Source organism: Opisthorchis viverrini (genome assembly GCF_000715545.1).
Source record: "Opisthorchis viverrini unplaced genomic scaffold opera_v5_13, whole genome shotgun sequence".
NCBI lineage: Eukaryota > Metazoa > Platyhelminthes > Trematoda > Opisthorchiida > Opisthorchiidae > Opisthorchis > Opisthorchis viverrini.
In genome coordinates, this window is record NW_008751669.1 from 2,292,799 (window position 1) to 2,316,846 (window position 24,048).

Consider the following 24,048-nt stretch of genomic DNA (forward strand, 5'->3'; position numbering starts at 1 on the left):
AAAACTAGTGACTCCGAAATATTCCGAATGATTTCAAGCCCAGTGTAGAGCCGAAATTTTTCCCTAACAGAACTACAGTGATATCTCCTCAGTTATAGTGCGTTTACTTCCAAAGACCACATTCGCTGTTCTGAGTGCACGCTGTACCATCAAATCTTCTACTGTCTTTGATTGTTTCCCCTTCCGTGTTCTTTTCACGCCCATGGTATTTTTAAACGATAGTTTGAATCAATCCATACCCTTTTGAAAGTCATCGATGAAACCTAGATGATTTGTTTGATAGACTACCAGTGACACGTCAAGCAAAGCAGTAAAAGTACTGGAGGTTGCACGGAAAATTCCTGCGTTTCGACTGACAGGACTGGCCCTTTTCAAATTCAAGCAAAGAAATTGGCCACATGCTGATTAAAACTCCTGCCAAATATGTTTGCCGATGGTTGAATACGTGCACTAGTTCGAGTACCCATTAACCAGTCTATTACAGTTACTGTCCTATGCTGAACGCGATAGCTTACCGTACTAAACGGATGCCTTCAGGCGAAAACGATATTCACCAATTGGTTTCATCAGTGATACAAGTGAGGCATTTGATAGCAAATCTGTAAGATACAATTATGAACAGTTGATAGAATTCTTCCCAATAAGATTCAAAAGGATGCTACGTTTTGCAACTTTGGAACAATACTCTCAGGATAGTAGTATTCGGTTGGGATAGTGCACTCAGTACAGTTAAGGTGAATTTCAGAGTCAGATTCAGCGAAGGAGATAAGTCGTCGTCTAGCCAACCGGTAGCTTCTCTAAATGCACAAGTCCTCCCAAGTGATAATTTTGGCAAACCAAAACACTCCCGCTACAGGATAGTCCAAACAACCAATGCTCAGACTGGAAAAAGAATTGCCGGGTGAGTTTCCTCCAAAAAGGTTTTATACAATTACTTAAAATGGTCAAGTCTTCCTATCGCAATTACGTGAGGTTACGGCGCAAAACCTAAACCGGTCCAACGACAGCTGCGGGATACCAGGAGAGCAGTTCGGAAACGTACTAACGGTGCAAAGTCATTGACAGATTTCCATATAGTTACCCAAGGAATGGAACTACGCAAGTCAACAGCTGCTGCTTTTCTGGTTATAAACACCACCAGCATTGCAAGAATCTCATGCTTTCGCTTGGCAAGTAGCAATCTTGGAGGAGGATCAATCAGTCCTAAATTTGGCGGCCAGTTGAACAGAAGTGGGTTGAGTGTGATGCTGTCTCTCTATACTTTCACCGCTCCCGTCATAGGCATTTTAGCTGTCAGAACGCCGCATGGTTGGACGTACTAGCAGAGTATAACCTTCACATCATTAGTGGGTAAAGCACTCTCTAACCTGTGTTCAAGGGACATGCAATCGAAGGTGGATGTATATTTGAGCTGAGCACTTACCCCGGTCCAGGCGGTGTGCAATGCGTCTATGATGGATGATTTTGCGGCGAGGGTTGGATTTACCAGTAGTTTTTATGGCTTCACATAGTCCAGTTGTCGAAAGTTACACTCATTGCTCAGCTCCAATAATGGATGTATTGGCTGTTCATTCAGTCAGTAACATCCAACAAATCAAGATTGGGGGGAAATTCCCCGTGTATTGTTAAACCAAACACGCCTGGCTTAAGGGTTTAGTCGGAAAAATGGCCAACGGGCCGAATTCTAGCGAAATACACTCATTTATAAACCGATTGTGTTAACGGGAGACTCGGCTGAATCCTTACTGAATTACTTGTTTAATGGTGTTCTTCAACTAAATGCATTGTACAAAGACTGTCATTTGGTACGGCATTCGAGAAATTGCAGTACATTTTCTCGAACGAACACCACTCATAAGGTTGCTGAAAATTATTTGACGGAACCTGACCGGTGTCGCTGCACTTGGATTTCATCAGATAGGTGCAGTTACTGAGTTTCCGCCAAATTTATGCCACCGTCGAACCCAAGTTGCACACAATTCGCAAAATACACCGAAGGAACCAATCTGGTCTTAACTGGACACTCAAGTGAATCTCATTCGATTAATATTACAAACGAGAGATTGTGTTAGGATTAAGTCAAATTTCGCGATCTTGTGAGTAGTGTTCTTTAAAACCAACATATTTCCGTATTCCTAAACATGTACAGAAATTTGTTCTCTGGATATTATCCCCAATATTAGCTGAATGAAAAAGCACTGTTCCACAGATGCGGCCTGAGTGGGGATTTTTTAATTTCGAGCCCAAAACTGCAGAAATCTCCACCAGACAAAGTCTTTGACTTCGATGAGTACTGCTTCTTGAAGGGAAGAGTACTGCGTTTCCCGTTCGTTTGTTGTCCTGGAGTTCATTGAGGAATGACGCTACCAGGAATCTCGCTGATGCGCTCAGAGTAAGCATTATTAAGTATAATAGCTTCAGGGAACGCTTTCAGCTCTTTCGGGGGGTCAATAAAAGAAGACATTAAGCGCCTACACGCTATTGACGCAAAAATCGGAAAATGTATGTACTGCCCGCTCCAACAGGCTAACGAACTCATCACAACACCTACTCCCCCAAAAAAAACTCGACCACAAAAACATTTTTAGGATTCGACCACATCTCATCAGTAACACCAAGTAAAGTGCTTAGGTTTGTAATCATCGGGTTCTATGTGAGCACTAATAAGTTAGATAAACAACACGAATATGCACCAGTGTTTAGAGTCTTCGAATTAATAGTCACTTAATTCAAAGCATGTATTTCGGAAACCTCAACTGCCTGAGACGGGACGGTGGACGCGTGGTTCTGTAGTTAGAAGCCGATCTCATGTGCACTTGCCTGATGAGTTACAGATAGCTGGATGAATGCACTTCATTAGGAACAGTTGGTACTAGAATTGGTTTTAATTTTAAGGACTAGTTTTTTGGAAATACGATCCCCTCTAGTGCACTTTAGTCTACTCAAGGTATCTAGACGGTGTTCCACCCATACATCTTTGAACCGGGACATCTTAAAAACAACTAACGGAAAATCACAAGATACGATTTTTATTATATATGTACAAAATAAAATATAAATACTAGCACTTGTTTTCAACATCTGGTAACTGGAAACCTCGAGCAATCAGATAAATTTCCGAAGAATCGGATCTGCTGGCAGCAGGCTTGAAAAATCGTACCGCTGGCCCAGGATCTTCCTGGCGCATCTGTTTAGTTTGCGGGTAGCGTTTATGATTCGGAGGTTTTACTGCGCTATTCCAAGGTCCACGGTAGAATCGAGATACAATTGACATAAATTCTTCAGCCTCGGGTGATTGCCACAATTTCACGACAAGGGACGCACCCGGAGCTGAAGTACGCACCGCCAGCTACAAAATTGAAGAGACGTACACAAGGCAGGTAAATAGTTGAAATGCATGAGGGCTTCACGACGCGTCATCATTGATGAGGCTCTCAAATGTATGCGGCAAGCTGTGTCACATACGACGGAACAAACGCGTAAGTAATGATTACGGACTCAAAAGAGTGAGTTACTGAAGGTTGAAAATTTCGGACAAACAAAATATGCGTTGGACGGGAGAGGGTAGTCGAGGGTTAGTCGTGGTCTACACCGACATAACCCCAAAGAAGTGAAAACAATCGGTTACCCTGATAAGCCGAATGCCTGTCAGGAAAAATCATTTTTCCTCAATGTCTTCAGGTGGACCAACCAAAGAACGATCAATGCATCAAAGAAATAACGAACCTGCAGAACACTGCTTGCTAGATTCATCATTGCTGGTACGTCTAGCTCTCGCAAACCGGTAACGTTAGGTGCCATGTCGCTGAGCACGACGTTCACACGGGAAAGTGAGCCTTCCGCAAATGTGGTTGAACCTAGTCGCTTTAAGTAATCCCGTACAGTTTGGTTAACGAGCTGAACACATTTGGCTGAATCGCGGACATCAACTTTGCAGAAACGAGAAACCCCAGGAAGTGGTGCAAAATCCAATAGATCAAAAGCGATAACAAGGCCCGAACTGGATCCAGTACTAGATCCCCCTGGAGATGGCGATACAAAAGAGGTGGCGACTTGACTCCAAGAACCAGGCGCCGCTCCGCAGTCGACCACGATATCTCCCGGTGAAATCAGGCTCCCAGAAAGTTTTTCCTGAAGTTGGAGGAGTTTAAACGCACTGCGACAACGGAAGCTTTCGATACGCGCGAGTTTGACGTAGGGGTCGGAGAGCTGACGAGCTAACCATTTCTGGAAACCAGAAAGAGTGGAAAATCGACATTACTAGTTGGCGACTGAGTCCAGTCTACCCGAAAGTGAAAACAAGCTGGTTACTGGCACTAATCAAAGTGAACCGGAAAGGGGCAAGTTGGGAAGCAGAGGGTAGATCAATAAAACCTCGTTTAAGTGTGGCCTGACATTTAACCAGATTTCTGCTCCCAAAATGTCCACATTGCTGTCGAATGAGAACGCTTGTAAGGCTAAAAGCAGTCCATGTGCAAAAAACCAACCAGTAGTCTGAACAGATCACTTGAAGTAACTGACCAAGAGTATTCTCATACAATAGGTCGGCTGCTTCAAGGGCGGCTTGGAAATCGGAGTGTTTCAATGGACACATAAAAAGTCGCCTATTCTGAAGGTGATCTCTCCAAGACAGAGCATTTATTGTAGGATGAGAAATATGAAAATGAGCTGACTTCACTTCACTAATTACCAACGCCTCCAGCGAGTGATACCCCACATGTGATAAGTCTGCCACTATGAGGCAGACACTGGAACAGTATGAATATGAGGATTTTGTCATGCAAATAAAGTGAGGTGTGAAGCTAACGATAAAAGAGGCAAATATTCACAAACCGTCCTCGCTATTCCGTGCGACAGATGTATGCTTCGAGGAAGAAGCCGAACGAATGGGCGAGTTGGAGTTCATTTGAGTGATATTATTTAACCCCTACGCGGAAAACTGTCAGCCACATACGCTTCAGAGGAGGGAGTAAGCTTTTCCTACTATGTATTAGTATAATTCATAGCCAGCATCCTAATCACATATATATATATATATATATATCATAAGGGCTGCGATTTCGTTCCAAGAATTTTCAGTATAATTTAAACATCTTTGTTTATTCATTTGTTTCTCCCATTGCATCCGGCAGTGCATTACCCTTCGCGGCCATCAGATTTGCAAACAAACTGCCCTAGAATAGTTCTACTGAGTTGTGCCACCATTTTCTGACTAATCCTTCGCCCAACAATCCGATTCTGTTTATCAACGGCAGGCATTGCAAGCCATGAATACCGTACCGAACGAAATTAGTTTTTCGGAAGACCAAAAACCAGCTTGTTTCGCGATCGACTCAAAAGGTTATTGGGAAGGCCAGGGAGCTGAATTCGCCGACAGGAGTGATACAACAGCAATCGTGTCACGTGCACGGTTGTATGCGAACACGCCTTAGCGGATTATTTTCAGTGGACACAAGGCATCGCCGATATCGTGATTTGGGTACAATCCGAAAAACGTTGTGACACAACAGCTGATGAGTGTTTGCTCGCTGTCTGGTGTTGGAAAATGGATGCTAGTGTAGGAATTGCTGCCGCGCCAAACATATTGGGATTCATTTGAAATATGGGACCTCAATGAATGAAAATATATCACGCTGTAAAAACATCAAAACTGGTCAAAATGCCACATAACAGCTGAGTGGTTTTCGGAAAAGGTGGACGTTCATGACATCTGGTGAGAGTTGCATGGGGTGAAGTACCCGAAAATAGAAAATAAAAGTCTAAATGTTAACAGAAACTAGGTCCTTTTTGTTGACGTTCAGGTTCGGGTGCCAGTTCAGCTGAGAACCAGGAAGTTTAGTTTGTTACGGACATATTACTGTCCAAATATCCAGTTTGGTAGCAGGCAGACATAATCGGAAAGCCTTACTGTTTCTTCATCAGCCTCAAAAGCTCACGACAATATTGAAGTGCGCGATGTAGAATGTGGGTCTGAAGCAAAAATTAGCGCAATCGGAAAGTCCAAAACCCATTGCTTTCTTCCTTAATCATTCAGTTTCCTAATTAGTGGGCGGTCACCATCAGAACCGCAGCTACACGCTGTAGTGACGCTAAAAGATCGCCTGTGTTAAGGTTATTAGAGTTAACGATGACGACTTCTACGGTATGGAAGTACGTCCGAGGTGGCTAATAAGCCGGATATGTAGTGAACTTTCCGTGGACCTTCTGAAACAGGTAGACATGAGGCGCTTCATTAACAACGATAACCAATCAGGCTGATGAGGACGCACTCCCCTTACCTCAGAAGTCCCAACAAGAAAAAGCATTGGATTGCTAAATGCGAGGGGCATTTAGAATTTTCTTAAACCCCATGAAATGTCTCAAAGGGTTATTTATAAGTAGTAAAAGTGTGTATATTCAAGTTGCCTCAGACGCAGCACTACAATCCTCGTGCAGATGTACATGCTAGCTAAACGTAGTGTTCATAATCAGTTGAACGAAAAGCTACACGTGGTGTACTTATACTATACTTACACCGGGCTTATCTGGCGTCATCCCTGAGGCCCCGTACACGGTAAACAAGGTATCCACCTATGTCTTATGACTGCAACCTATTACACTTCTGACAATTATGCTTTTACATAACGGGCGTGAAGGCAGGTTTTGGCAAATGGCAACCAAATCGGGATCAGTATGAAGCAGGACTGAAGATGAAATAAGGAGCGACAACGGAAAAAATAACTACTGCACCCTTCTACACCTTTTTCAGCGCTACAAAAAACAAATAAGCAGTACATACTGGCAGCAATCTGAGGTGTGTGATGACAAATTAACGATGAGATGGACAACTTCAACGCCCTAGACTTCGCAACATACGAAAATTCGCTGTGCCTTACCTTCGAATCAGCTGATCCATTTGTAACACCAAAGGTATATAGACTCGCGCGAGTGGGTACAATACTCACAAAAGTCAGCCAACCTCGAAAGCCGATGATAAAAGGTCGGCGAAATTGGTGGACCTGTAAAAAATGAAATTAAAGGATGGAAAGGGAACCAAATTCTATGCATAAAACCAAAGATGGCTCTGGAACGTGCACACTAGTGACAAGCGACCACTAATGGCGTTACCAGTCGTTCCACCTATGGCCGGTTCGACCAAGTAGTGTTTTACTGACATCCTACAATCCCGACAGATACAACAACATTACTGGCAAGGGGACGCATGTTAAATCCACAGCTGGTGAACCCCCAAAATGTGAGTTCGATATTTGAGCTGAAAGGCTACGCACAGAGATCACCAAATATATCAGGTTATTATATTCTAACGCCTTCAGTGCCCACTGTTGCTGTCTCTTCGAGTGGTAGCGAAACGTTTGTAAACCAACTGCCAACTTCGGCAAACGATTTTATCAATCCAATGATAAAAAATCAATTTGTTGCTGAACTCAGCGTACGAAATGCATTCAAAGTTATCCACCTTGCCTATTTTTCCGCTCTTTCAAAGCATACTGAGCATAGGTGTTGTCTGTCGTCAACTTCAATTCGGTGGATAGAGAATCCTAAGCGTGTGCTGAATGGGTGTGAAATATTTGAAACCAGTCCAAATTCAGTACCAACATCAACACACTTCACGGCATACAAAGTCCTTTATCAACGCGCTTTTTTTCAGCCTCCTCAATAATGTTGACAAAGTTTACAGCACACAAACCAATCCTTCCCTCACTCATTCACGGTCCGAGAGAACCTACTCCAGCAGCATAAGCCCCAAGTATTATGAAGTGGATTTGTGTTCAGGACAGTCTGATGGCCACGCGCAGGGGAGGACAGTGATCGCGTCCATTACGCATTGTCTAACTTGATGTTCACAAACAAAGAAAGATATAACCCTTAACATTCTTGCTGCATAAATAGACCGAGATTTTTCAGTCTGGTTTAGCCTTATAAACCCTACCTACAAAAGAGATGGAACCCTAGGAAAACATCCCCCGTTGTGATTTCGAGTAGTTGTACAGTTCTCCTCTTTCCTATACCATATCAGTAAAAAACGAAGTCAGTCTGGATTGCACTTACGTCATCACTGAAAATCAAATGTTTCGGCTTCGAATTCCGCAGGACATGAACTTTTACTGACTTCACTCAGCTTTCTGTGTAGTCAAGTCATATTCAGGTCGCACTTCTAATGAAAATGAATTCGGATCAATCGGTGAAAACTATTGATTCTCACATGAAACCTGGTTGCTGACAGCTCCACCGTACCATGCAGTTTTCAGCACCTCTCTGTTTTTCTGGTACTTGCTACCCAGAGATTGGGCGGGAAATCGTCCACCATGAATTCCGACCAAACCAACCAGGTTTCAATGAATCTGTCGATTACTCATTGCTTCAGTAAATCAACTGCTGAACGGTTACCTTGCTCACATCGAGGATACAACTCACCAGTGGATCAGTTAGTGACTGGATTGATGAAATGTCGCTGTGCTTCACACTCTCTTCACAAGTAACACGATCTTTTGGGAATTTCGTGAGTGACAAATAAAAAACCACGAATTCAGTGAGTGACTGACTTGACTAATAAATGTTCTTACCTGAACCAAGACGGAGGAAGATAAGAAAAAACGGGCGGCTTTGATAAAATTCAGTACACCACACATCTCAAGGTGTGCTATGTAATACAGGTGTATTTCTTAAGAAAAACCATTGACAACAGTGTTTGCACGTTCTTTTCATCCTTTGCTGATGCCACTACTACCATATAGTGCTCAACTCGTGTCCACTTTCGGATTGCCGATGGTTTGTTAAAGTTATCAGACTCTGTAAAATTCAGCTTCCTGGCTTAGACTAAAAACCTTCTGGGTATTTTTTACTCACACAGCTTTTTGACGACGAAACTGGCGTCCCTATCGGCGAGTCATATCAGTAGTGATCATGTCTCACAGACCAGAAATCAGTCACCGATGTTCAACCAAACAGCTAGAAGCAATAAGGATCATTCCGCCGGCACGTTTCTCCCCGTTGTGCTGTGGAGATCTTTCGTGATTGGCAATTAGTTGAAATATTGATAGCTCGGGTGAGTTTTTTGGTGTTTGGTGTCTAGCATCAATTAGTACATCCGTTTCGCAAATACGAGAAACTTAACGAGCAGAGCTATCTGAAACTGGTCGACTGTGGTGTCAACGGACAGTAACGAATATCAACACAACTACAGTGCGTGTTGCACACTCTAACTTCGGTCTTTAAGGAAGAAAACTCCATTGGAAGGCATTCTCTCACTTGTGTCCCAAACTACACTTTTGCCCAACGAAAAAACTCCCTTGTTTCAAAAATGAACCTAAGGTGCAAAACAGCTGCTTAGGATCAAAAATGTATTTCAAAAATAACAGACAGTTCGCTTGGAAAAGGATATGAAAACGCATCAGACAGGGTGTGGAAATGAATGGTCTGGTCCGCCTTTGGCACGGCTGAGTAATGGCGAAAAACTTGATGCACAGAAGTTCAGTTGCGCAACGCTGTATCTGAACGAAGGGATCAGTAATGAAAGTGCAAGCAAATACACAGGCAGTGCGGGTAAAGCAGGCGTCTCCGATATCCAATACAAATCTTCACCTAACCGTGAACTGGGACTGGTCCACGTTCGGGAACTTGGTGGTGGCCAGACCCAAATGCCACGATGCCGTGAGTCCCGGACAATATGGCTCCAGTAGGCTACGTTTACAACCCACAGGAAACCAATGGCTCCGAAGAGTAGAGATCCATCCTTGGGCGAATATATCAGCGGAAAACATAGCAAAACAGTGTGCAGCATCAAAGGAAAACCTAACCAATGGAGGAATGGACGACCTGGAAGTTGTAATGCCCCCTGTGAAGGTAAAAGGTAACGTCTTAAAGTACTTCATTACACCTGGCAATAACAGTTGTTTCTACCTTAGTTTCGCTTAACTAATTTTTCCTAGAGGTGCAATAACAATACAAAGAAGTTACGTTGAACCAAACTGAAACTGAGAATCGCCACACAGCAGAAGACAAGTCGGAAGTCTCACGTTTCTCGGATTCTCAAAGCTGGCACACGTTCCATCACACGCACAAACGTGCTGACCGAATCACATCTCAAGCCCGTTGTATTCTGTGGATTCACACCAAAAGGAGGCCATAAGCTTAACCAGACCTAAGCAGAGTTGCTGCATTAGAAACTAGGTCATTCTCCCCGGTTCCATCACAAATAAGCTACATTTTATCTTCGATTAATTGGACCTGCTCGACAGAAGATCACACGAATATGTAGTACCCGAAATCGATGTGTCTTTCACGGTTGTTCGCAATTCGGCGATGACAGACATGGTGCACTTCTTTATCTAAGGATGTGACACTGAAATGTGCACTTGGCACACGTTGGTGCCAAATCCGGTCACTTCAGTCGATTATAGTCCTGGTGGAGTGGTGTTGAAATTGTCAGTCCAATATATTAACGATCAGTTTGAGGCATTAGTCGATACGGTATGCAGCACAAGCGAGAACGAGTATCAAAAGTCGTTGATCTGTGAGAACCAGAGAAACAATTACATAAACGTTTAAAAAATTACGGTGAACCGACGGTTATGTCCATACCAGTGGCCGAATAACCTATGTGCCCTATTGTGTCGAACACTGTACGTCCAGTGGCAATTTTACTATAGTTGATTCAAATACTTAAATCAGTTAAAACGGTCCGCAGTAATAAACGAATCAGCGATGGAACAAGGATTTGACTAACGCAATCTCACCACGGAACCAGTTAAGTACTACGCGTAGTCACCGCTGTACGCGTCGAAAGTGAACTTTATGACGACATGTTGTCCAAACTACTTGATGTTGGGAAAATGGCACGCATCGGATGTCAAGTCAACGGGTTCTACAATGTATAGGACAATATAATCCACGTGTAAATCATGCCCACGAAAAATACAAGAACCTTCAAATGCGACCTACGGTTGAGATTTCAGCCGGTGAATGACGTCAGTCAATAAGCGGAATTCGAGAACTGGTGTACACGTGTCTCATCCAACTTGAAAAGAATATATTTCCACTACCCTGTGACCACGCACTTCCTATCACGCGAGTTGGTGCTCACTGGCTCCCGAAATAACGGAATTCTCGGACGAGACGCGTGTGCAACTCCCAGGGTTTGTTGCACTAATAGGCCGATAGTTGAGATTTGGAGGTTTCAACAGAAACTTCATCCTGCAAATGGAACCATTAATTCATCAGTCCGGAGATCTTACGCCATTATCGTAATCCAAAATCACCAATGTGCCGTACTGCGCGCGTCCAACAAGAGCCCCTCCTCGAATAGATGACCAAGCGGCAAACGTCTGAAATGACGGCATCCAAGAGCAGCGTTGCGAGCACACCCTGAGGTAGCCACAAAAGAGTTCACCTCATTACACGGAACCCGTAGTGAGAGGGCTTCTCGGAAACCGACCGTGATAGTGGATGTCACATGAACGATGCAATGACCGCATGCCTACTTGAGAAACCTGCAGAAAGCCCGGACATCTAGTTCACTGTGTTGGTTGGTCAACTGATGAAACAAGTAACATGATCAATGCTTCTCTGGGTGTCGCAGAGTAAAACCAAACTTAACTGGTGACACTAAAAAAACGGAGGCAAGTACTATGACAGCGTTGAACTGTCAAAATGAGCAGTTTGTATCCGTCACTTAGCAACCGAACACACAGTGGTGCAGTATGAAGAGTGCTTATGAAATGGGAATATGTTCGTCAGATGAGGTCCCGCCAGTAACAGAAAAGTAGTCCGGGGATTTGTAGCACGATACAAATCCGCTGGTAATCTAGACAACACAAGCAATGAATTCACACAAATGAAACGTTTTGCATGTAGAGCCTCCAGTTTGAAAGCTGGCATATTTTCTGTGCTGGCTTTTAGATCCCAGAGACGTATTTTCCACTCTGTTTACCGACAGGCCACAGCACGGGCCAGACCCAAACCACGTCATCACACAGCTTTCCACCTTAAGCACAAGGCTAAGTTGATTGTGGGGACGAATATCTTAGAACCAAAACTATTGAATCCTTTTCTTCTTTTTCGATAAGATGACCGGTGGGTACTGCTGCACCTACAACACCTACGGTAGAAATAAGGTGAAAATGAGTTCAACAAATGCTGTATAGCTATTACTAATCGTCGAAATTCAGCACTACCGTGATTTCAATTGTGTAAAACACTAACTAAACTGCATTGTGGTGGTCCGATTTGAAGGATCTATCGGGTAAGAAACATTACTGAAGTGGTTCATAACTATTCCATAGCGTTGCAGTCAGTAGCCTGAACACATCCTCTGAGTTTACGATCGATGATAGTTTGGTACCTCATAATACATAAATTGCTGTCCAAAATGTGTGAAGGGCGCCCTAAAGAGCGTGTAAAGATCGAAAATTTTCAGACGTTTCGTAATCCATTCTAATTCTGTGTACTTTGGAACTGGATTTTCATTCCCCATGTAGTAGAAAGTGACTTAATTGAGTTTTTACTCAGGTAGAACCATGAGGGTCTAGATTAATGCACATCAACACGCACACCTCCACAATCTTATGTACTAGAAACTCCTTTCAAATTTGTCTCAGGGTACAGTGATCCCACAAACTCTCGTATGTCATCGCCATTAAGGGTGTTTACGTGATTGCGGTGGGCGTTGGCGGGATTTCCACAGTTGATATATCGGATTTGCGGGACACTAGTACGTCCATGTTGTGTAAGTCGCGAGTGGTCGGTGGGTAGGTCGAGATAAGTCCGCTTCAGTTTCCAACAAATGAAATTATGCCCTTGCTGCGCCTCTACCACCTGTTTACCCATGATAAACGAACTAGTTCGTCTTGGACCTTCATCGACAAATATAATTGCATGGTATCATGCATGAAATGTGGTATTACACTGAAAGGTAAAAAGACATTTGACAGACGACACTGAAACCCCACAGCTTAAGGCGGTGCTAGTGCGTCTTCTAATGTCACCATGCTTGAGCTGGTTGATGACTACCAGCACACTTCTGTGGGTTTATCCATTGACACGGTAGACTGCCACCGACATAGACATGTCGGTGAATTAATCACAAATTACTCACCATATCTCAGTAGCTGGACGGATGAATGAATGTGGGTGTACACTGTTGCATAATGATACCGACTATTCCCGTTTTTTCTACTCCCAGATAGGAACAGGCTTTTTGAACATGATAAGCTGTCACAGTGACGGGTTGACTCATTATTTGTTCGCTACCGAGGTTTTTCAAATGCACCTAGTCAAACAGCACACACTCCATCGCCGTTCCTGGGCTGAGGACTTTCGCGAAAATCCAGCACCGGAGTGATGCGTCCGAAATGTTTGTTCCTTCATTGCACGGTGCTTCCCGTTCATACGTCTCCAGAAAAACAAGAGTAAGCCCAATTTTCTGTTGATAACTTGTTCTATGGCGATCCTGGTATGCTGCCTCTTGGCATAAGACAACACCACGCTTCATGAGCACAACTAACGTATCATTTTATTAAAACGCTCGGTTGGTGCCGTGATCGTGTTATCGCTTTGGACGCAGTTGAGGGTGAAAAGTCCCTTAAATTGCAGTTTAGCAACGAATGCGTATACCTCCAATTACAATGAAAAAATACACTTTAAGGACAAACACCGAACTAGAGAAAAATCACTGCGCGCCAAAGCTATGGACTACGCACTTGTAAACTGTAATCAGTACAACGACGGTATATTTGCATTCCGAATCAGAGAATATATAGAGATACATCATGTAAACGCATTTTGATATACGTACTGTTCCGTCGAGACTTGCCAAAACAGCGTTTTTGGAAGCGCTATCACTTGGGTATAGGCAAGGACCACGCTGATACACCAGCATCAACCAACATCCGAAATGTCGGCCTATAACCCACCCGGTCCGATGGCAGAAGTATGGCATAACTTCATGAACCAGACGACAATGGTGAGCTTGATGATGACTGCACCTGAGACTAACTAACTGGTTTATTGACAATACCTGCTCACTGAAATAACGAAATTTTCACCGAATCTCTCGTCTATCCGGGCAGCAATTTCAAAAAACAGCGGTTAAATGATCTTCGAAAAGATATGGCTCGGCTACTCAATCACATTAAATAAAAACGGTGGGAGAGTAACCAAGCCCCAGCTGCAAGGTTGCAGCGCAAACAATAATACGATTCTCTGAAGACCATCTATGGGCCGAGTAACACCGATCCAAACTCTCCAGGATGCTGGCAGGCGATTGGAGAAAGCATCACTTAGAGAAACATTGGATTCAGAGTGCAACAATTTTGATCAAAAGACGAGCAGACCGGCAAGCGTCGAGTGAACTGCAGACTGATTCAAGGAAAGATGGCACTTCTCCTGGTTCTTCTTCTGATCATTGGAGACAACACAGCTGATAAAACTGCGGAATGGCAAGACATCTGAAGAGAACATATTTGAAGTCATACTTGAGAGTATGGTCATCCGACTCTGGAGGACACACTTCTTCAACTGTTCAGTGGTGTCTGGCATGAAGATGAAACTCTATCAAAACTCAAGAATGTTCCTATCATGCCGATCCACAAAGAAAAGTCAACAGGACTTCATCTGACAACGATCAACGCACGAGCTTGCTAAGCTGCGCCGGCGAGTTCCTGTAAAGAGCTCTACTCAACGACTCTTTGCTTGGTCACTAAATGTCGTAGAGTGACCCCTCAGTGAAAAGTGAGCGGACGATTAACCTGATCAGATACCCTTAACTTTCCAAGGCTATCAGACAGCTAAGCCTGCGACGGGGCTAGAAGTTTTGGTGACCATCTTCATTCACAAGATACTTTAGCACATGGAGCGATCGGTGTGCTAAGGCCGCGATAACGCCGGCAGTAGCTTTCAGTGACCATCGCGTGGACGGGATCAGATCCATCTATGGATAACCACAGAACGCCACGGGGGTGTACTCTAGGTTCGGCATGTTAGTAATGCGTCCCCTAGTCCATCCGAAGCGGACACCAGTGGGTTCAACCACTAGGTTGTTTCCTACCTAATGCTCAGCGCACCCTTTGTTTTGATCTCTATTTGAAATCTATTTTGTATGCATTGCACCACACTGTACTCTGTTCACTTGTGACTTAGTGTATCCTACCGTGTTCCATGTTCAGTTCGTGTAACCTTGCGCAAACGACACTCCCAAGTACTCTGAACGTTTCGGCTGAGTCTCCGGAGTTATATGCGCCACCAGGTTCTTTCCATGCATTGTGAGATACTGTTTAGGTGGATGAACGTAGAGCCCAGCGCAAACCATATGTGGTATTACCAATTATACAAGGATGTCTATCGGCCTGGTTCAGGGTAATCGGACAACACGATAAAGGACATCGAACCACCATCTCAGCAGCAAAAGCCGTGCTTTTGGGTATTGGATGGCATGCGAACAAAATATACTCTTAACCTAATCAATCAGGTTTCTTTAGTCCTGGATACCTCTCTTTGGAGGCAGTCTATCTCTCTTGATGGAAGTAAATTTAAGACCCAGCCAACTCACTCGCTTCAAGGGGATAGCTATTTCGTGGAACAACACCGTGTTTATCAGAAACAAATACAACCGAATCCTAAAAGAACTTAATAGTACAATGTGAGGGCCAAAAATTAGCTCGCCATATTTTGAACCTAACGTGACTTTACCACATTTTGCCACCCTTATAAGGTGCGAATCACCGTACTAAAAGCTTACATGATTGCCAGTAGCCAACTACTGGTAGTTTGCCGGAGCTTGGTAGATAAATGTGCAAGTTATGGACAGCACTTGCTGGTCCACCGTGACTAACAAATGAGCCATAACTGACCTGATGATAATGCACCTCTGCCCTCTCCAGAAACCATCATCCACAACCACCATCATCATCACCATCGACAGCAACACGCCAAAAGCACATACCGGTACGTAGCTACCATACGTTATATATAAGCTAAAATACTGTCAGGTTGTCGAAAAAGGACAGAACAACTAGGGTTCTCAATCAAGTCTTTGACTCGAAAGTCCGACCACGATGCGGCCGGGACTGGTGAAAAACTATTGGAGTAGTCAGACAATCCAGCTAGACGATGTTCAAACATCAGTAGGTTGACCAGTTGTTCGGCGGTATATCTGACTCCACAAAAACTGATAATGTGATACAGGAGCGCCACTGTGGGATGACAAGGAAGTGTGTCGTTTGCTTCTTGCTTGATCGGTAAATCTCTTGTGAGAACACATACAAAAGGGCTATACATGCTCCATTAGGTGTTTTTATAGATCTTCTAACCAGTAACGTCGTTAGATAATTGATTTCCAACAGAAATATTAGTTGGTCTGGTAGAATCCAGTTGAAAAATGACGTCTTTATACATCATCCTTTGCAATAAGGACTTTTTTCCGCTTGACTACTCCCACGCCTATTGTAAGTGCCACTGAATTAGAAACGTAAGAACCCATTAAATAGGTAAAAATTCCACACTTTCGAATGCATATATGGCAGAATAGCTTCAACAATCATTTACCGGACCCCTTTTGCGACGTGACATACACCGTGCGTTTACGCTCCTCACAAGGCGCCATTTCACGGACATAGACATGTTATGTCCATTCGACAGTACTACTTACTCTTCTTGTGAGATTAACTCCAAGCCAAGACACCATCGTACTGTCGTAGAAAAAAGCTAAAGCCATACCGAAAGTGAGGTCGGACCAGCTTGACTCCGGTTGAGGGATGTTTAATAGAGCAGTAAGCTCGTAAACAATCTATAACTTACACGACTTATCCAAATATGTTTTTATTCCTTATTGTTTTTGGTGTCCAGCTGTACCTCAGTAACATTGCAGTGGGAATCAGTAGCTTGTTTCCGTCAGCTTATCTTGGAGTCTGAGGTCTAACTTCCGGGCTACCGAATGAGAAATGAAATGGACTCAAGTAGAGCGTAAAATACACCGTGCGTGTTACCAACATGCTCCTCACAAGGCACCATTTCACGGACATTGGCATGTTATTTCCATTCGGCAAAATGTGTAAGCGGTACTACTTCCTTTTTTTCAAACGAGTGGGTAAGACCATGAAATTCCGCCAGACGATTCGTTCCGACCTTATAGGAGCCTACGAATTGACTGTCACTTCGAATTGATGCCCAGTACATACATTGCTTCAAAAGGAGAGACTACTAGATACTGTTGCCACCAAACGTGGCTTCTTAGCGTCATGCTCAAATGCACAAGACACGTTAGAAACCCGAGGAAAAAGTTATAAATGGTAGACTAGATATCACTATCATAAACATTTTGTCGGTGCTCTATCTCATAAACCATTGAACAGCTCTTCATAACATCAAATGCACTTTGTCTATTATCCATCACCTCACTTGTCTAGAGTTAAATGTGTCCCACAGGGCACGTGTTGCGCACATGCACCTGAGTGATGATCCCAAGAATATTCATAAGCTGCATGAAAACTGCAGATAGAAAAACTACTGTGGCACACTTCTTGGGGTTCGTCAGGTGAGCCAATCCCCGGATATCCGTCAACCCTACTTCTTGCGTCAACAACCCACCGGACATACGTACCGGCAAGCAGTCACTTGCAGAGTAAGTGTGTTGAAGGGAACCTAGCCAGAAAGTCACCTGTATCCCTCATTTATAGTATCATTTATCTGAATATCTTGCGCACCTCATGTTTCAGTATCACGACTATTCCTGGGACGTCTTTTGAATGTTTTTCCTGACGTCTTGAATATTATTCCAAATGAAACAAGTCTGCAAATTCTGCTCGCGACTTAACAATGCATGCACACTTTCTGTCGAGGTATAGCCATGGCGCTTATGAAGCAGTTCAGATAAGGAAGCCAGTCAACAAACTCAAATTCATCTCTCTAAACGCTCATAGAGACACAGGGGGGTCGAAATCCCGAAGTACTACTTTGCACTTTCAAGGAGCGAAAAACACCGAAATTAGGGATCAAATGTGGAATACGATATGGAGTAATCTACACGGACCGACGGCCGCCGAATAAAAAGACGTTATCCACATAATCCAGGTTTAGTTGCGATACCAAGAACCCCGATCTCCTGAAGTGCGCGCAAATCCTTGGATTAGAAGTATGGGAATATTAGCAAGAAGCGCAACAACAGCATCCCTGTTCGACCAAGTGTACGCAAAAGAACTTAATCGCTGAGTCAAATGCGAATTGGCAAGTGCGATTCAGGCTCTCGGGATTCCTGCGCTGTCTTCGCCAGACCCAATTCTGCCAAAGCTAATGCAACTATCCAGGTGTAAAACCTTCTACAACCTCTAGAGTTTCTTGAATTGCAACTAGCGCGTTCAGAGATTGTACATTCTGAAGCACTTTGCGGGTGCAATACACATATCAGAAGATAGCATTATGGTTGTTAGTTTATTCAACAGTGCCTATGCTCCGTTTTCACTTCGTGTTCTGCATATGTCAGATCGAGGACCTTCTAACAAGCAACCATATGAAAAGAAGGGCTCTGAAAAACCTCTAACGTTCATTACATCAGTGCACCGATGACGAAACTAAACAAAAATAGAAGCGGGTATAGTTGCCAGGCGCCAGTCCCCAGAAATTTGTAATCAGAAGGACCGGATTTTGCTCACGAACATCTGTGGCATTCCCCGTACAAGCACCGACTAACCGACAGAATCGACGCGCCTTTGGAACACCAAGATAGTGTGGGTCATCTGTACATATAGTGTCGCCCAAACATGTGACGGGGTATGAAAATGCAATCAATGCAGTCTCCATCCGGTCCAAATCCAGCTTGATATGGATGAAGATTTAGCACTCCGCCGTAAGACGGCAAAGAACCAGTGACGCCAGAAACCTTGACACGACAGAGGTACAGAAGACGTCTTTGTGATAACTACATTAACCGCGACTATCCATTTAAAAAATGGACGTTGTTGTCGAACGAGCCCGGTTGTCCCGGATCGTTTCTTTCTCCCTAACAGATGTTGACTGATGTATTCACCATCGTCTTTGAACACAGTAAGTAGAAGATTGTGCGGTCACGAGTATGGTGACGCTTGTGTAGGTATACATTTAATGGCACATCTTAGGTTGAAGGCTCAACCTTCATAGGCTCGGATATGATATTGCAGGTGGCCGAATGAAGTGTTGTCTGAGTATCCTATCCAAGGATCGAAATGTTCTTCCTATAACGGATATCAGATGCCTATTGCAATGGCATTAATGGCAGAAAGCTTCAGGAGATCTAGTGAACGAGTCAAATAGAAAAACCTGCGAACATGTCCATAATTTTACGCTTGTGCCATTTCTTCGGCCTTCTGAATCCACCAGAGTTCCCGGCCTGTGCGAACACTCGGTTTTGCCGATGAACCCCAGGAAGGACGAAACGAGTGTTGGACTATCCTGAGTTTTCACAAACCTTATGAGCAGTGTTGAAACATAATTGGATGTCTTGAATATCGTCCACGCTGAGACGAGGCCACTTTCATGCAGCACATTGAGAGGAATAAAACTATGGACGACAAGTTAGGGTGAATTTCAGGTGAGTCGCCCCTGAAAACAAATCAACTGCAGATAAGCGTTCATCGCAACATAAGGGCTGATTTTCTGCAAAACTGGTGGGGTATGTGCTGACCTACGTTAACAGGAGGCTACATCTGGGCGAAAAAGTTCTTAAAACACTGCACAAAAACTGCACGATACAAATACCTCCAAAGTTGAGGAATACCTGTAAACTGAAAGTCCCGGAACATATGAAGTGATCCAAATCTAGGGAGACAGCGAAGATGGCAGCCCACATCGAGGACTCAACCAAAAAGCACCAGTTTCCATGCTCAGTAGGGCTCAAAGAGATCGCACAAAAGAGCCAAAATATCACACCCAAACAACCATGGGTGATCGTTTCGAGGGTCAAGCGTGCTGAATATGTGCTCTTAGAACCAACTTTGTGACACCTGTATCGAAAGTGGCGTAAGTTTAACAACCAGCAGCAACGTACAAGACCTCCAAGAATAGGTAGAAGAAGGAACCACCGAGTACCACAACTATTTCCCAAGGTCGAAATCCAAAAACCCGAAACGGCATAAAGCAATGTGCTAAAAGAGAAAATGCAAAGAAGTTTGTGATTGGACTTTATACAACGTTGTATTCATCATTTCGTCATCACAATCACCCACAAAGTCTGCTGCCCTCGTCATCATTTTCCCTTTCAAAACCCGCAAGCTCCTGTTCAGCTGCGTCAAAAATTCGATTGGGCGGGTCTACTTCCTCATCGTATTGCAAACAATGGTCTATCTGTTGCAAGATGTCTGATATAGTCTCCTCGTTATCACGATTTAAGGGCATGAAATGTACCACGCTGTAACGCTCGATTAAACCTGCGAGCGCTGAGTTCAGTTTCGTATACTTCGTTTGCAGCCCCACAGCCGAATGATCATCTGCATCGCAATCCAGGAAGTAATTCATATCCGGACTGAGGTACCGCGCGATCACGTATTTCTGTTTCCTCAAAGGTAATAAGTCCATCTTGGACATGATGTTTATATGCGCTGTCGCCAAGGCGACCATGGAAGACAGAGCAGCCAAAACGCCGGCCATAAAGTGAGAGGAGTCTACAAGAAATCTAGCGTCCAGCACAAACACAGTAACGAATCGAAAATCCCATTTCCTCTGCAAATGTTCAACAATCCGGGGCATAATTGGCAGGTGTGAAAATAGTTCAACTTGCCCAGGACAGTCGAAAAGAACGTAATCATTCTCACAATCGCCCAATGCAGTGTCTAGCCAATCCAAGTTTTGACTGAGGTATTCCATGCAGAATATAAGTCCTCCATTGGGTCCAAGGTGAATATCACTGTCCTGCATCACATCATCGACCTAGACAGTATTAAACCGAGAACTCAACCTTACATGAATAAGATCACGAATGTCTGCGATTGGGTTGTACTCAAAGTATTCGGCTGCGGGGTCAAGATTGACGACATCAACTGTTCTGTGAAGTGTTTCACAGTGAGCTTGTAAGGTTGCACAATAAGTGGACTTTCCGCACCCAGCAGGACCAATGACTAGCTGGGCGAACCGGGGCATTTTGTTTTTGCTCAGCACTATAAGTAAAAGAAAGCACTTTTATTTGACGAGTAGAAGGCAACCGATACAAAGACACAAATGATATGGTATTTTCAACACGTAAATGAGGAGTACGGAGATCGATCAATCAATTTATCAGCTTTGTACCATGTATCAAGGTCACATTGGTTCCAGATGCTACAGTTTCGAGAGTGTGGGAGATACGGCCAAGCATTGAAGGCGATTTTACACCTGGTTAGTTCGAGAACTGGGTAGCTACACATTGACGGCGATGGCTTAAACGCACCAGCGGCACTGACTGCACAGTTGGGCCATTTCTGCCAGTCATTGACCATTGGTGAGTTGCGTTCCGGGGCCCCCATTCAGGAAGGCGGCAGTTGTCGACCAAAGTTTAGTGGTTAGTGTTTTCATACTTTTTTGCCAGGTCATACATTATCCACCTCTCGATCCCTTCCATTCAGCACACAGCTGGGCGAAAAGAGTTCTGCGAGGCAGACGGTTTTCTGGCATGCGCATTACATATCCTAACGAGCGCAACCTGTTCAACGTGAGTAATTCATTTATCGCGAGAGAGTTCCTTCTTCCTGAGACTGAGGTACCTCAGCATTACAAATCCGATGTTCCACCAGACCTGGTATTGCTACGGAGACACTGACGGTCGAAAAATGACACGTTTCGTATGTCCTCTGTGCGCAGAGACCTTGTTTCTCAGCCACAAAGCAGTATGCTCCGCACCGCCGCAGTTTTAACTCTATCCTTGACAGATAAAATGTCACCACGGCACCAAAGGTGTCTGGTCGACGCATTCCCGGTCAGGAAGAAAGGCAGCTGGATTCTCTCGAAGCTGTCTTTCCTGATAATCCATCAACCTGTGCAAAATAATGCCAGATGCGACGGATACCAGGCTGACACCACGATGTTTTTCACATGACGTTTTTGCCCCCTTTTTGAAAACGGATGACGATCGAGGAGCTCCACTCGACTGGCATTCTGTTTACGTTCCAAATCTTCTGCAATATAGTTGTCAGACTGTTCCACAAGACCTCGCCACCTTCTATGAAGAGTGCGAGGTGCAGACCATCTGTACCAGGTGCTTTGTCGCGCGATGGCTCAGTTTTTAGAGCGCATATTTACTGGCCGGAAAATCCGTGCTTCGAATCCAACCTCAGCTTTAGTGCAACAAGCAACCGCACATGATTGGAAAAGCTACAGCAGCCTCGCGCTATTTAACGGGCACCTTCTGACATTGATCCAGGCTGCCTGATGGGCGTTTAGTGAACGCCTATCGACATCGACCGTACTTCAATCAAATGCCCGAACACTGATCATAGTCGGTCGTGCTTCTCTGCCGTTACGAAGAGACTGTAACTTATCGTGCTGTGGCGGTTTGTGTACCTTGGCGACCCACTGAGCTATAGTGGGGGGTGTCTGCGTGACACTCAGAGTTTACCAGAGTGCTCCATGGGTAAAGGTCTGACGAACACAGTCTCCTGTCTCTCCAGGTTTGGGATTGGAACATGTGTGGCGATGCGTTCCGCAAAAATGGTAACCTATTTGCATTTCCAGCCCAACACCGCTGCCTTGTGGTTAGGCTTTAGTTGAGAACCCTAATCGTCCTCCTGTCTAAGTGTAGGCGCCCTAACCGTATTCCAGCCCCCGTACAGCCATGATATTTACAGATAACAATACCCTCATGTCACATCGGCCGTCGCGTGGTGCCATCAGCCGAGTCGCATTACTTGCTGCATACAGCAGGCCGAGTAAGCAAAAACATGGTAGAGCCTCAATTCTTACACTTTCACGTTTTCTTTCTCTCACCCTCCCCCACCCAAATGCGAATACTTTCTCCGCAGGTCCCAGCTCTAGGAGTGATCATTTTGTTCGCCATGCATCTCACTCAGCTGCAGCTTCTCTACGTTCGACTTCAGTCACAACCCTAAATACTAAGAGGTCTATTTTCAAACCACGAAATCATCATCATTTCACCAGTCAGCTGTAAGAACCGCGTACTTTTCGTACAGTGGTTGCAGCTGCCACAGTTCCGTTCACCGATTATTTGGGGAGGTGAGGTAGGCAGCAGCGCGTTGAACACGGGAGCTGAATAATTGGTGCGTGAATACAGACTGTCAGTGGATTGTTAAGAAGGGGAATTGGTAATGGAGCTTTGCAACCGACGTATTTCCGCATGGCAGACTTGGTCAACGCTCCGAAGACACTGACGGTCAAAAACGGGATGTCTTCTGATGTCCTCGGCAGGCAGTGGCTCGGTTTCTGATCCGTATAGAAATATGGAGCGCACCGCAGAATTGTAAACTCGACCCTTGACGGACAAACTGATGTTACGCCTAAGCCACAGGTGAGCAAGTTCATAAAAGCTGCTCTGGTTCACTGAACCACCAACCCACCGCTACGCACTACTACGCTCCACAATGACGCACTGATGATGTCACCTCGATTGGTGATGAAACGTTTGCAATCAAATTGCCCAGCTCAGCGAACAAGCCAACGACCACTTGTTATATATTTGCTCTGTTTTTCAAACGTTTCATCATTTGTTGCTAAATCACTTTCTTCCGTTTCCAGCTCTCAGTGTCAACGTTTTGGATGAATAAAGCCTAGCTTTCGGGCCCTCAGTCTTTTCCATTGTCATTCTGATTGTCGTTGCACTCCGACCCTCGTCGCACACAACAATTTATTCATCCAAAAGTTTTCGAACAATGGATCGATTCTTACGTCCTGAACGATTCGATACCGACCCCAATAATCAAGACTCGGCAGTTACCTGGGAGCATTGGTTTTGTACTTTCACAAACTTCCTAGAGTCAATCGGTTCTCATTCAATTACGTCTCCCCTAGTGTTTACCGATTCATCAAAGACTGCAAAGACTATGAATCAGCCATCGAAACCTTGCGAGAAATTTACGTACAGCCGAAAAATGAAGTTTTTGC

General features: G+C 44.4%; 1 protein-coding gene across 1 annotated transcript; it reads right to left on the reverse strand.

Moving 5' to 3' along the window:
* Positions 1–3,061: 3,061 nt before the first annotated feature.
* Positions 3,062–21,099, reverse strand: T265_01252 (hypothetical protein; the record flags this gene model as incomplete). Its single annotated transcript, XM_009165237.1, has 7 exons — positions 3,062–3,349; positions 3,727–4,227; positions 6,876–6,998; positions 9,398–9,835; positions 19,742–19,967; positions 20,186–20,889; positions 20,923–21,099. The coding sequence occupies 7 exons, from the start codon at positions 21,097–21,099 to the stop codon at positions 3,062–3,064; spliced, it is 2,457 nt and encodes an 818-aa protein (XP_009163501.1).
* Between the last annotated feature and the right edge of the window lie 2,949 nt (positions 21,100–24,048).